A 14,857-nucleotide genomic window follows, 5' to 3' on the forward strand; every position below is an offset into this window, starting at 1 on the left:
TAAGTCTTAAGACGATGAATTACACGAAGCAGAATTTACTTTCCCTTGATGTGAAGTTCTTCTCTTTTTAGATGTGGTACCAGCAACAAGCCAAATACCTTACTATTCCACTTAAAACCAGGTGTAATCTTTAGGAGGTGACTAGAAATAAAAACCACCTGTGAAGATTTCCTTGTATCTAACTGACCCCCAAACAAACATGTGGTAGTGAAATATATCTACTTATGGGGCAGAGAAACAACCATAAAAAGGATATTCAAGCAGCAAGATAAATCTACGTTCAGAGCATGCAGCACAGCACACTTTGTCACACTTCAATCACTGTGGGCTCTGGAAGCAAAACTTGTATGCATGCTGGGTTGGTATTTAATTGAGCTCATTTAAACCAAGCTTCCAGCAAGCACATATGACAGATTTATATATGAATCTTCACGGAGTATAAAATGACATTTATCAACCTTCCGTCAGAGCATTTGACATTTGAACAATTGATTCTGATTTAACAGTGAAAAATGCCACTATCCATACAGAAAAGTTGCAATAGGATTAAAACCCTAGTCACTACCATCCCCAACAATGGTTCTGCCAGGTAAGCTATTAAACATTTATGTACTACCTTAACTTTGTCTAGGCTTAAAGGGATTAAAAAGCAATCCAAATCCTGATGAGTTTAATGCAGAAGAGACTAAAGATTGAGTTGGAAGAAAAAGAGCCAGAGCTGGGAGACGTGAGACATTAAGCTGCTTGAAAACTGCAAAGGTCAGGCAGATTTTAAGAATGACAGCAGCAGGAGCTGATGTGGATTAAAAGCATGTTACACAGGCTGCAGACTATACCATCAGTCTCGTTTTGGCCCAGGTAACCTAGCACTCATCAGAGTATGGCTAAGAGTAGAGTCAATCCAAACTCTGCTAGATATGTGTTCACCTAATTAAAGAGGCACGCTGTATCCACAGGGAGAGGAGGGTTTTGAGCAGACTTTTCTCCAGAGCCTGGGCAGGAACGTGATTGTCAGTGCTGTTGGACAATTCCTCTTAAGCAGGTAGATTTCACCAACTGTGATCTTCTTAAGCACAGTGTGGTCAGCACTGAGCATTCACTAGGTAGGAGCGCTAGCAGTTCCTGGAGGCTGTGTCCTTCTATAACTCTGTGAAGCTCTAACATAACACAAGTTTTGGATGTTTTCTGTTATTGCCAGAAGACGCCAGCTGATATTGTCCATGTTTTCATGCTTAAGCATGCTTTAACTTCCAGATGCAATATAATCCTCACAATTTATGCTTAACTTCTACAATGTTTACACCACCTGTAATGTCAAATATTTCTTTTTTGTTCCTGATATTTACTCCCTGAAAGATTTATATAAGGCAAGCAGATTCTTTCTCCATCCTGCTTTTACCAGGTACAATATGCCAACCTCTTTTAGTTTTCTGTTATATGACAGACTTTCAAATCCCTGGTCTTACGTACTTCTCATCTACACCAAGCCCACTCTAAATTCCTCTTGTGGAACTGAAGCGATGAGATTGTTACACTGCATTGCAAACATCTCACCCTGGCCTTTCACAATAGCAGTGATACACCTTTATCTACGGGAAAAAGTGACTCAGATTCTTCTAATATCCACCTTTCCCACTTTAATCATAGAATCATAGAATCATAGAATATCCTGAGTTGGAAGGGACCCTTAAGGATCATCAAGTCCAACTCTTGACACCGCACAGGTCTACCCAAAAGTTCAGACCATGTGCCTAAGTTCACAGTCCAATCTCTTCTTAAATTCAGACAGGCTCGGTGCAGTGACCACTTCCCTGGGGAGCCTGTTCCAGTGTGCAACCACCCTCTCTGTGAAGAACCCCCTCCTGACGTCCAGCCTAAATTTCCCCTGCCTCAGCTTAACCCCGTTCCCGCGGGTCCTGTCACTGGTGTTAATGGAGAAAAGGTCTCCTGCCTCTCGACACCCCCTTACGAGGAAGTTGTAGACTGTGATGAGGTCTCCCCTCAGCCTCCTCTTCTCCAGGCTGAACAGGCCCAGTGACCTCAGCCGTTCTTCGTACGTCTTCCCCTCCAGGCCTTTCACCATCTTCATAGCCCTCCTCTGGACACTCTCCAACAGTTTCATGTCCTTTTTATACTGTGGCGCCCAGAACTGCACACAGTACTCGAGGTGAGGCCGCACCAGCGCAGAGTAGAGCGGGACAATCACCTCCCTTGACCTACTAGCGATGCCGTGCTTGATGCACCCCAGGACACGGTTGGCCCTCCTGGCTGCCAGGGCACACTGCTGGCTCATATTCAACTTGCTGTCTACCACGACCCCCAGATCCCTCTCTTCTAGGCTGCTCTCCAGCGTCTCATCGCCCAGTCTGTACGTGCAGCCAGGGTTTCCCTGTCCCAGGTGCAGGACCCGGCACTTGCTCTTATTGAACTTCATGCGGTTGGTGATCGCCCAGCTCTCCAACCTATCCAGATCCCTCTGCAAGGCCTTTCCACCCTCATTCGAGTCCACAACTCCTCCAAGTTTGGTGTCATCAGCAAACTTGCTCAAAATACCTTCTATTCCTACATCCAGATTGTTTATAAAAATATTGAAAAGTACCGGCCCTAAAATGGAGCCTTGAGGGACCCCACTGGTGACCGCCCGCCAGCCTGACGCAGCCCCATTTACCATAACCCTTTGGGCCCTGCCCGTTAGCCAATTGCTCACCCATCGTATGATGTTTTTATTTAGCTGTATGGTGGACATTGTGTCCAGTAGGATCCTATGGGAAACCGTGTCAAAAGCCTTGCTGAAGTCCAAAAAAATCACATCAGCTGGTTTCCCTTGGTCCACTATACGGGTGATCTTATCGTAAAAGGAAATCAGGTTAGTTAGGCAGGACCTACCCTTCACAAACCCATGCTGGCTGGGACCAATGACTGCTTCGTCCCCCAGGTGCGCCTCAATAAGTTCGAGAACCATCTTCTCCATGATTTTACCAGGCACTGATGTGAGACTGACAGGCCTATAATTGCTAGGGTCTTCTTTCTGACCCTTCTTGAAAATCGGCACAACATTTGCCAGCTTCCAGTCTACTGGGACCTCTCCAAATTCCCAGGATCGTTGAAAAATAATTGAGAGAGGTTCCGCGATGACGGCCGCCAGCTCTTTCAGCACCCGAGGATGAATCCCATCCGGACCCATGGACTTGTAGGGATCCAGGTGGAGTAGCAAATCCCGCACACGTTCAGGGTCGGTTGGGAGTTTGTCATCCCCACCGTCCCGGTCCTCCAGCTCAGGGCACCCTGGGTCCCGAAGCCCATCATCGGCATTGAAGACAGAGGCAAAGAAGGCGTTAAGCGTCTCTGCTTTGCCTATGTCATTGTCTGTGAGGAGACCTTCCCTATCAAGGAGTGGCCCTATGTATTCTTTAGTTCTCCTTTTTCCATTCACATATCTAAAAAAAACCTTTTTATTTTCTCTCACAGACACAGCCAGCTTCAACTCTAGGTGTGCTTTGGCCACACGAACTTTCTCCCTACAAACACGAACAGCATCTCTGTATTCTTTCCATGACACCTGGCCCTCCTTCCAGTAGCGAAACACTCTCTGTTTCCACCTAATCTCCATTAGAACGTTCCTGGTCAGCCACGCCGGCCTCCTGCCCCGCCTGCCTGACTTGTGATATTTAGGAATTGCCTGATCTTGTGCTTCTAGGAGGCATCGCTTAAAGAATGACCAGCACTGGTGGACATCGAGGCCTTCAAGAGCAGTTTCCCAGGGGACCTTGCTGACTAGTTCCTTGAGCAGCCTGAAGTCCGCTTTCCCCATATCTAGGGATGAGGTTTTGGTGGCACTTTTCCTTCTGTCACCGTAAATTTTGAACTCAACCACTTCATGGTCGCTATGACCGAGGCGGCCACCAATCACCACATCTCCCCCCAGACCCTCTCTGTTTTCTAGCAACAGGTCTAGGAGGGCACCTTTCCTAGTTGGCTCCGTTAGCACCTGCACCAAGAAGTTATCATCTACGTGCTTCATGAACCTCCTGGACTTGCTCGTGTCAGCCGTGTGGCACTCCCAGTTAACGTCTGGCAAGTTGAAGTCCCCCATAAGGACAAGGCGAGTTAATCTCGAGGCCTCTCTTAGTTCTGTAAAGAATAATTTATTGGTGCTATCGTCCTGGCCATAGACTCCCACAACGACATCCCCTTTATTTGTTCGTCCCTTGATCCTTACCCAGAGGCTCTCAACTTTGCCATCGCCGACCTGAAGTTCCACACAGTCCAGCCCCTGCTTCACATACATCGCCACCCCACCACCTCGCCTACCCTGTCTATCCCTCCTGAAGAGCCTGTAACCATCTATCGCAACACCCCAATCACAGGACTCATCCCACCAGGTTTCACTTATGCTGATGATGTCGTAGTTGCGGGACTGGGCCAGGACTTTAATGGTGGATAATAGCATTCGGCAATGGCCAAATGCAATAAAATTTTCCCTACATGATAAAGCAGAAGTTTTGGCGGAAGAACTAATAATTCTGCCGTATCTGTATGTTTGGAAAAAAGCTGGGAAACTCTGCAAAGGTATGACTATGGCATATTTTTATGTATTAGTCCATTTTAATAATTACTTATCTTGCAATCATATCAGGCTTCCTCTTCCTTACCCACTTCCAGTTGGTAAACTTCAATTTACAGCAGACTTGAGTTACTCCTGTCATGTTTTTCTCATTTCTATTATTTCAGTTTTCACGCCTTTTCTCTGTGGTATTTCTGAATCTTTAATGTACTGATGTCTCCCTCCAACTCCCTCCTGCTTTTTGTCCATTTGTCATTAATGAACTTCTAAAAGAAATGACTGCTGGAGAAGTCCATTAACAATCTCCGTTCTTCTGATAGTTTCTCCTTCACTACCTAATGTGAAGTGAATTCCCAGGGTTCTCAATTCACTGCCTCTGGTTATGCACTTACTTTATAAAACTGAAATTTGTTACAGATCTATTTTAAATTACCTTTACATTTAATTTGCATGAATCGAACTTATTATCTCTGAATCCAAATCTCTTTCTGATGATCAGATCTTCTATAACGTCCTCATGTGTTACCAAAGCCAAGTCTAAAATAAGCACCATTTTCTGTCACATTAGTGAATCTCTGGAGGATATCTTTATTGTCTAGAAATGCAAGAATGTCTCAGACCTACCAATAATAGTATCAATTGCTCTCCAACCTAATTCCTGATGTTAAATTATCCAAAACAACTACTGCAGTAGTAATTATCTCTCTAATAACATTACAGAACCCTTTTGGTAGTGAAAAGGGATCCTGGTGGCATATGGCATGCTGGCAGTGATTATCTTTTACCAAAGTGTGAGTTGAGCTGTCATTAACACATACTGCTGCTTTCTGCCATTTCCTGAAAAGCAGCTGCCTGTTTTAGAGTACTTATGATTGCTATTGCAGGACAGATCTACTGTCCCAGTGCACTTGCTCATATCCTCTATCAGTAGTTCAAGGTTTTCCACTTTGCTGCACAATCTTGCTGCATTTGCACATCCAACTTCAAGTCTTTTCCTCCCTAGTCACTCTTTCTTCAAGATCATTATTCAAATACTTTATTTCCCTTTGCTGTTCATAAACCTAGTCTACAAGATTCCTTTACGCACTACAATGACCAGATTTGTCTATTATTCAATCTCCCATAAACTCCATCAGAGTCTTGAGACTGCACAAATGCTTCCAGACTTTTTCTGGTGTTTGTTTAAGGCTCCTCTTACCAATGAAGCCAACACCACTGTTTGCTGTAGTACTTCAGGTGCTTGGGTAAAACCTACCTATTGATAAGATCTCTTCATAACCACATAACAATGCCCACATGTTCCCAAATCTTGTTCAGACTTTAGCTGTCTGCTGACCTTCCTTGTCATTCATTTGGTAGGCCCTAGGGCTATGCCACTGAACATCTGGGCATCCGCTTTTTTCAGAGCCTTCCCTGACATGGAACAGTCACCCTCAATCAGCTCCAGCAGCATCCCATCAATGTCATTTATTCTGATGTGAAGGACAACTAGGGGACTGCTTCCTGCTCCCATCCGGAAATTTCCCAGACCATTTTTTACCCACGCTATGAGCAAAAAGAACACTATTCCTTTGACATGCCCCTTGTCAGGGTCTTGAGTCTGTATGGCACAACAGTGGCTCAGGTTTTGGATGCAGGATGGCAATGTGTGGATTGCTGTACTCTTGTAAGCATGAGCTTTGTGTGAAAGTAGTGTATTTCTGCTTCCAGAACTTTAGACACAGTGCTACAGTGCTCAGAAATAGCATGAGTATTTCTTTGTGAACCATTACAAACCTAGAGTCCCTCCACCTCACAACAACACAGTTCTATCTTTTCCTGGTAATGGTCCAAGTCTCTGTTCCTCTCCCTTTTGTTTGCAGTCATCCTGTCCACTTTTTACAGTCCCTCCATATTATCTTAATTCTTTTTCTGGCCAAGCCTTAATCTTAGCTTGATGAAATTGTGTAGATTTAAAAAGCTATTCCTTCCTTTTCAGGAAGACCTCTACCACAGCTCAAGACAGAGTGTCCTTCAATATTTGTAGGTCACTTCCCTGAGCAGCAGAATCACGCTGATAAACTGCTTTGTGAGATTTCTGAGCTGAGCTGGCATGTTCAGCCATACAAATGGAGATCTGCTTATGATCCCACTAGCACCTCACCATATTACAGACCTTAGATTCAGCCTTCTTGGTCTTCATGAGCAAAGACTCACCTAATTTCACTTGGAGTGGGGACGGCTTATAGTTCATGGCTACAGTCTCTCCCTCTCTTGTATCACAATCTCTGTCCGAAATAGATGCAGCTGTTGGATCCTGTGGAGATATAAAACAAAACAGAACAGAACTGTTAAGTTAAAAAGTTATGCAGTCACTTCTCTAACTGGCTACTAGGCTACTCCATCCCCACCCACATTCAGAGGAAGCAGAGAGCATGCTGGTGTTTTAAATGGCTGAAACCTAGGGGAAAATCACAGAACTTGGAAGCAAGTTTAGTATGTTAAAACTACCTCTGAAAATGCCAGATTTCAACATCACACATCATGATGGATGATACTGGGAATATAATATGGAGCGTACGTCACCAGATCAAAATCAGCCTGGCCTGGCAATAGTCCCAAGCCATTTTCATGTGATGACTTCTTTGGTGTGTCATATGAAATACACTTACAGTTTCAACAGAGTTCTAAACGGATCAGTCAACCTCATGATTAAAACTAAAAAGCTCGTGACCAGCTGTGTGAAAGTATTGCCCAGAAGGAATTAAGACCAAATAAAAAGGTGAATTCAATCTCTGGTCCATCTTGGAGAAGACTGAAGAAGCCTGTACTTCCCATACTGGACCTATTTTGTGGTTAAATGGGAAGATTTCAGTATCTGTCAGCACAGCACCTTTTACTGGAATCCCCCTAAAACAAAAGCTCCCAAAACTTAAATCTGCTCCATTGTGGCCTCTTGCAGACAACCTAATTCTGGTAGTGCTGTACTCAACGTTACAGTGCATCAGAGCATTCATAGAGACAAGCTACCAAGTCACTTGGCTTTACCACTGATAAATGCATTTAAAATCCTTTCACATCAAATTTCAAAGCTGTTGGGCCTATCTCTGTTTAGCACCACTGATTTTCCAATGTGTTCACTTCTTCCCACCTAGAAGCTACAAACTAAATTGAACATGCGCACATATATATACATATATGGGTATATGAATTCTGGTTTATAATAGGTACGGCTGCACAGGGAAAACAAGCATCCAATATTAAGTCCAATATCCGAAGAAACCAGCAGTTTGTAGAAATGGAACAAGGCATGGAAGACTAAATATCAGTAAATACCAATCTGAACTGGCTAATTAATATTGTCTCTCAGTTTTTGGAGTTTGTATTATTTTATGGATTTTCTAGTAAAAATGCAATCCATGATTTGGCACTGACACCTGTACGCAATGCAAGCCAGTCAGTGAGTTTCAAAGCAAAGGACTGTTGCTCTTCTGCCTCAGAAAGAAATCCCTCTGTGAGCTCAGTGAGTTCTCCTTCAGTCAGTAAGCTCTGCAGAAAAGGACTGAGGAGTCCCAATGGACACCAAGTTGAAGGTGAGACAGCAATGAAGGGTGGAAGGGCAACAGCATTCTCGGCTGCATTAGGCAAAGCATCACCAGCAGGTCAACAGAGATGATCCTTCGCCTCTACTCAGCACTGGGGAGGCTGCACCTGAGTGCTGGGTCCAGTTCCAGGACCCTCAGGGCAAGAGAGACACGGACACACCGGGGAGAGTCCTACAGGGTGCCACCATGATGATCAGGGCGCTGGAGCACCTCTCCTGTGAGGACAGGCCGAGAGAGCTGGGGCTGTTCAGGAGGGACAAGAGGCAGCTCAGGGGGATCTCACCAATGTCTGTAAATACCTGGAGAGAGGGTGCAAAGAGGATGGAGCCAGGCTCTTCCCAGTGGTGCCCAGTGCCTGGACAAGAGGCCACGGGCACAAACTGGAGCACAGGAGGTTCCCTCTGCCCACCAGGAAGCACTGCTGTATTGTGTGTGTGACAGAGCACCAGCACAGGCGGCCCAGAGGGGCTGTGGGGCCTTCCTCCTTGGAGATCTTCAAAATCCACCTGGACTGGGCCTGGGCACCCTGCTCTGGGTGTCCCTGCTTGGGCAGGGGTTGGACCAGAGGGACCCAGAGCTCCTGCCCACCTCAGCCACTTGGTGGTTCTGTGAACCACCATCCCTTCCACCCCAGTGCCTGCCTTCTCTTTGCTCTTTCTAATTCTTAAGTACAGTGTGTTAAAAAGAGCTAAAGAGATAAAATATGATTCTTGAATTAGGCACTATCTTAATAGAAACTGGTCAAATACCACATGCAGCATTATTTTATCAAAATTCTGCTCCCTTGCACTGTCCAGCAGGCGTTCTTTGACAGCACTTAAAATGGATGGGGCTTACAAGACTCTGCATTCAGTGACACAAAATAGATAACACTGAACCTTCCTCTAAAATATAGCCACTGCCAGAGTAGTGCAGCAGCAGTTTAATAATATGGTGAGAAAGGTTACAGTAACTTGCAGACAACCAAGCCAGTATCTGGGAGAACATGATTAGGTGTGAATAATAAATCACATGGATTTTAGGTTAAAAAAACTATTTTTACGAAGAAAAATGCCAGGTTTTTAATAGCCACACTGAAGGAGAAAGTATGGCAGCTGAATGGTAAAAGTACAACAGTTGAAATTAAATGAAGATAAAAGTGGCAAACTTTTTCACAAATTTCCCAATTTCACAAATGAAAATGATGAGCTGCAGCTGGCTTCTGTCACTCAAGGAAGAGATCCTGGATGACAGGTTCCATGAGATGGCCAGAACGACACAGACCAGGACTCTTCAGCCAGGAAGAGATAATGGATGGGGGATCTGGGAGAAGTTTGAATGATCCATGAGAAGGTGAACAGGGATCAGCCAGCCTTTATTTTCTACAAGAAAGGGCAATCAGACGGCAGTTAACATGCAGCAGCTGGAAACAAACTCAGTACTTCTCCATACAGCAGTTGACAGGCTACTGTGGATGCTAAAAGGGGATGAGGAAATGGTGAGATAAATGCGTGGAAGGGATATCCATGAGAATTATCAAATACTGAAGTGCTGCTGCCAGCTTAGGCAGCCCTAGAGGCACAGATCTCTGGAGAGAGTGAACCAGGGAGGTAATACTGGGGACTCACCTGTTCTCATCCTCATGGGGACACGATAAAGGGGTAGGTAAGACCTTTAATCGGACTAGTCTATGCCAGGAAATCATTTGTAAGGCCTAAAATGTTGCCTTTCTGCCTTAGCACACCTCTCTGCTACATCAGACCTGCGTGGGCACACGTTCCTGCTGCACAGCAGTCACGACGGGCACAGAGGGACCCTGCAGCAACAGCAGCCACCACTGCGGTGCACAGGCCAGGCTGGCTCCCTCTGAATTGCAAAACTGCACCAAAAGGACACCGAGCTGGGCCAGGGACAGCATCCCCAGCACTAGCGTGCCTTGCCTGTGGCACTGGCATAACCCTGGTTCTGCAGCAAAGCGCAGGGCTCCAGATAAACACAAGCACAACAGCATTCCTGTGGTTCAGCTAGGACTGATCCTTCGCCTCCGTGCATACTGAATGCACGCATTTCTCTCTCTGTAGCAAATCTACCCAGAGAAATATTTACTTGACTAATTAGTCTTTTGCCTGTGGATGCATACAAGCAGACCGAAGTTCACTGTGTGCTTTTGTTACTGGAATTCACTTGTGGCTTTATCCTTTTTTATAAGCCTTCCTTAGGCAATGCGTTCAGCTCAGACCAGAGTGTCAGTCACAGCTATGCGGCGTCACCTGTCCCAGGCCAGGTGACGTGATTTCTCTGCTCCCTTGGAGGCAAACAACACTCCCAATCAAAAGGCAAGTGGCTGCAGGGGCTCTAAAATGGCTCTGGAAATTTAATACATTTTAGGTGTTTTTTTTTTTTTTTTTTTTTTGGCTGTTCCTGAGACCTCCTTATGCCTCCTAGGGGAAAAAAAAATACATTCAATCAGACCACTGCATGAACATTTGGCTGGGGCCAGAGTTTAATCAAAGTTTTCTCCCCACATGCTCACAGCTTAATTGGGCACGGGTAACAGCAGCATTTGAACGGTGGGGTGTTTCCTTATCAGTTTGTTCTTCTCCTGGGCTCAACACAATGGGCCTTGAAAACTCTGCCTCCTGCCAGGTACAGCCACGTCCTGCAGCGAGTACAGCGTGCCATGTCTGAACATCAGAAATTAGTTCCAGTGAACCTTCATGGTACAGCAGCAGTGTGAATCCTTCGTATGCAGGGGCATGGAGAGGAGCTGAAACCACTTTAAACTTAAATCAGGTGGTGCTCAGTAGGGTTTTTATTCCTCCTCTGTTCCACTCCTCTTCCCCTTTCCAGGTCAACAGTCTTTTTACTCTTACCGCCTGCCTCTCCCAGTAGCCCACACTGACCATGGGGCGCAATAACCCCAAACAGCCAGCAAACTCCAGTGTTTGAGCAATGGAGCTGTGTGCAAATACACCCCTGAAGCACCTTTGGAAATGCAGCTTCCTTTCACTTCCCTCACAGTCAATACCTCTGACATCTTGTGAGCTTAACAAGCCTACCCCGTGACTCCTCTGGGACCCCAGTGCATGTGGAAGGGAATGAGCACACAGTTTTTGTGGCCTTCAGCTGCCCCTTAAGAGCGGGGCTGGTAATAGAGATGTCTCTACCTGCCCACCTTTCCAACCCTCAAGATCAGTCATTCCTGCAGCCACTAGAAGATGCTCTCCATTCTGCTCTCTGTGGGAGTTCTGTGATCATTAAAGCAGCTCAGCTTTTTGATAAGCAGAGGGGGCAGAGTGCCCTCACCCTCTGATCTCACAGAGAGACCCAACATACAAGGCTGTACCCATCACTTCTCTCCTCAGTTCAGAGGCATCGGTCTAATTATCAGCAGCTAAATTATTATGATCTGTCTGCTCAAGAATATCATACAGTTAGCTTTGTCTCTCTCCAGTACAAGCCGATGATATGCTGGCTGACTCGTGCCCAACTTAAAGATGCTGGAAGTCCTGGTACCAACGTGTGCGTGACAGCCTAGAGCAAGCGCCTGCAGCCCAGCAGGCTCCTGCTCTCTGAAGCTGCCCATGTGGATCACATGCTGCAAGCAAATGCTAACAAGAAAGGACAAGCCCAAGTGTTTTGCTTTTTTTCCCCACATAAAACAATGAGCTTGAAAATTTGATAGATGTTCCGTGCATGAGAGACTGACTTAGCTCAAAAACAAGAGAGAAACTCATGCACCGCAAATGCAAGGCATACGTTCGGGTCACTGAGAAGTTTCTGTCATTCCCGTGTTGCCATCCCAGACTCCGGGGCTAGACGTTGCTCCTGCTAATAGATATTCACATCTTCAGTCTCTCTGCCCTGGGAACAGAAATCACACGCCTTTGCAGATACGCTCTGCCTCAAGCTGTGACATACACACAAGGTTGTCCTGAGAAACACAGCTGTGGATGGCATGCTTGCAGGGAAGGGACTCTGATGTGCATAGCTAGGTATGTAAAAGCACAGCCTCACAGTATTTTAGACAACAGACCTCTGAAGCCTTTAGGTACCACTACAAAATAAACATGAAATAGCTATAAGCATAGAGTGTTAAAAAAACAACAACAAACAAAACAACACAAAAACTAAAATACTGGGAACTGAGATGTACAAGGTGTGCACAGATTTGTGTAATCTATGTGGGAAAGCATAAAAGTAGAGGGATAAAGGATGTGAGATTTATAGTGAGTCAAGCTGAACAATGGTCAGTAATGGCATATTCTAGAAGAGAAAGGGAAGTGGCACAGGGGGATGTACAGCAGGAATGTCACCTGCAAACCTCACAGGAGTCTCTCATCCTCTCTATCCCTCAGGCTCCAGCTTAAACATTCTGGTTTGGAGCCCATTATTTCAAGTAAAATGTAATCCCTTCGGCTCTCCTATGGATGAAAGCTTGAAGCTACAACCATCCAGGAATACTAGAAGAATGGATTTGCTCAGAGAAGAAAGGGGAAGTCTAAGGAGTCTCATAATAGCTGTCTTCAGATACATAAAGAACTGCTGCAGAGAAAAAGGGTATCTTCTTTTTTTTTCCCTCATGTTTCTGATCACCAGAACAAGAAACGATTACCTTAGACTGCAAAGTTGCAAGGAAATATCAGGGTTCTTCTTTAATAAATGTGGTGTGATGATTTAATGAAGCGATAGTGAAATGGCTTTAAATGACAGGAAAAGGTTCAAGTGCTAATTCTATTTCAGTTCAGATTCTAAAGCAGGGTTTGGAAAAGATATCAAATGCTGGAGGATTCTCACATGTATGAAACATGAAACACAAAAACATATGAACTGTCAGATCAGAGGCCCAGGAAGGTCAGTATAAAATTATAGAAAAATTTGTAAACCAAATGTCTGGCTGTGAAGGAACAAAACACCGCATGGTAGGGGTAGGTTTCTATAGCCCTGGTATCTCCTAGAGACATCGCAGGCAATGACAGATCCTGTATTTATGCAAAATAGACTATAGGCGGAGAAAAAACTTAGGGAAACCGCTAAGTGGCTATTGTGGCTGTAAGGTTTTGTAGTTTATCTGGCTTGCAGTACAAAACATTCAGGTGACAAGGCAACAGATGCTGCCCTGATGCAGGAGCCAGTGGTGCCATGAAGCTGAACAAAGCCAAAATATCCCTTTCATACCCCAGCGCCATTGCTCAGGGTGTCAGAGCTACCGGGTCAAGGAACCAGGAGCACAAGTGTACACCCTGTAGTACTCAAAGCTCGGCCTAGAAAGAATGCAAACTCTTTCAAACAGCAAAGTGTGACACTAATAGCAGACAGAGAGCTAAACCTGGAGTCCCCTAGCACTAATCTGTCCAGGCTGGGGAAAGCCGTACTGCAATGCACCTTTAGCTGCTGCCCCCCAGCTTTTCTGGGGCCCATCCTGGATGGGATGGCAGAGGCTGTATGTCCTCAGGACATGTGTATGTATGACCTCTATCCAGCTGCCCTCAGCTGCCTCTAACCACTCACTCCCCCATCCTTCTTAAGAGGAGAGGAGCCCACTTCTGAGCCAGACAGAACACCAGTTAACGGTGGGACTGAGAGGTTATCCAAATTTCCTAACCACTTCCAAGGATCATGGCTGGCCTTCACCTTCTCTCTGGAGATCTGGAGAAGAACATGTTTTTTCTCTCACATGTTGAGTAAGTCTAGAAATGCATGACCAGAGCAGAAGGCTCTCAGGACATCATGGTCAGCACTTTTCATCAGCGTATGCACCTTCTTAGCATTGCAACTTTGTACCTAGGGAAAATAAGTGGCATTTTGGTGACACAGCAAGTGATGCACCAAAATACACTGTGATAACTACTGACTCAGTTTCAAAAAAGTAATAAACAACAACTGTTTATTGACATTCTGCTAGCTCTGCCAATGTACCAGTTACAACACTGCTGGTTTTATTTCCTGAGCAACTGCTGAACAAATCTAAATCTTACTGAATAGTAACAAAGCAGGCCTGCAATATCCACTACAGGATCCAGGTTTCAAGCACAATTCATTTATAAGACAAACCAGTATTTGAAGCCATTTTTTCATCAACTGAAACCAGCAGAGTTATTATTGCTGTGTGATTAAAACCTCAAGCCTAATTAATTAAACTCAACCAGCTCAACTGCACTGGCATTACATTCTACTGTGTACACCCACAGCAGGTGAAGCTTAATCCTCTGGCAGGTAACAAGGAGATCAGGTCTTTGCTTTGTTTAAAAGGGGTCCAGAAGAGAAGTGCCACTCAGCCTTCCTGTGCTGCCGTGCTTGTTGACACGCTGCCGTGAAGCCCTGTAAGAGGAGTGCCTGGCTTCCATGTTCAGGCTGAACAAAACGCAACAGGCAGAAAGGCGTAAGAGAACAAGAAGTTTCAAACGTCTGTTTTCCTAATCAGAAATGACATTTGCAGCACAGGGAAGAAAGTCCCTTTTTTTAGATGATGATGTATGACTAATCCTAGGAGTCCACGGTAACAGAGGAAGCACCAAATCTGTAAGTAGACTGAACGCTTTGGGAAAGCGACTGAGGGACAAGGAAGAAAAATGGGAGTAATTACATGATTTCTGTTAGATTTCCCTCAGAGAAGCCAGCAGCACAAGCAGCCCCCGGTCCTTTCCTTTCAATCATGACAGAGTATATTTAACACTGTATTTCCCTCCAGGCTCTTCTCACGCGCAAGCATAAACCATCCCTTTTATCA

The 14,857-nt window shown here is 45.2% G+C and overlaps 1 protein-coding gene across 6 annotated transcripts in view; it reads right to left on the minus strand.

Annotated features, from left to right (window-relative positions):
• FAM219A (family with sequence similarity 219 member A) overlaps positions 1 to 14,857 on the minus strand; it is a 99,898-nt gene that overhangs the window by 40,770 nt on the left and 44,271 nt on the right. For all 6 annotated transcript variants that reach the window (XM_084505056.1, XM_084505060.1, XM_084505055.1 and 3 more), the window contains one exon: positions 6,761 to 6,860. In XM_084505056.1, the coding sequence (XP_084361182.1) occupies positions 6,761 to 6,860 (100 nt within the window). The remainder of the gene's footprint in view (positions 1 to 6,760; positions 6,861 to 14,857) is intronic.

Source organism: Aythya ferina (genome assembly GCF_964211825.1).
Source record: "Aythya ferina genome assembly, chromosome: Z".
Classification (NCBI taxonomy): domain Eukaryota; kingdom Metazoa; phylum Chordata; class Aves; order Anseriformes; family Anatidae; genus Aythya; species Aythya ferina.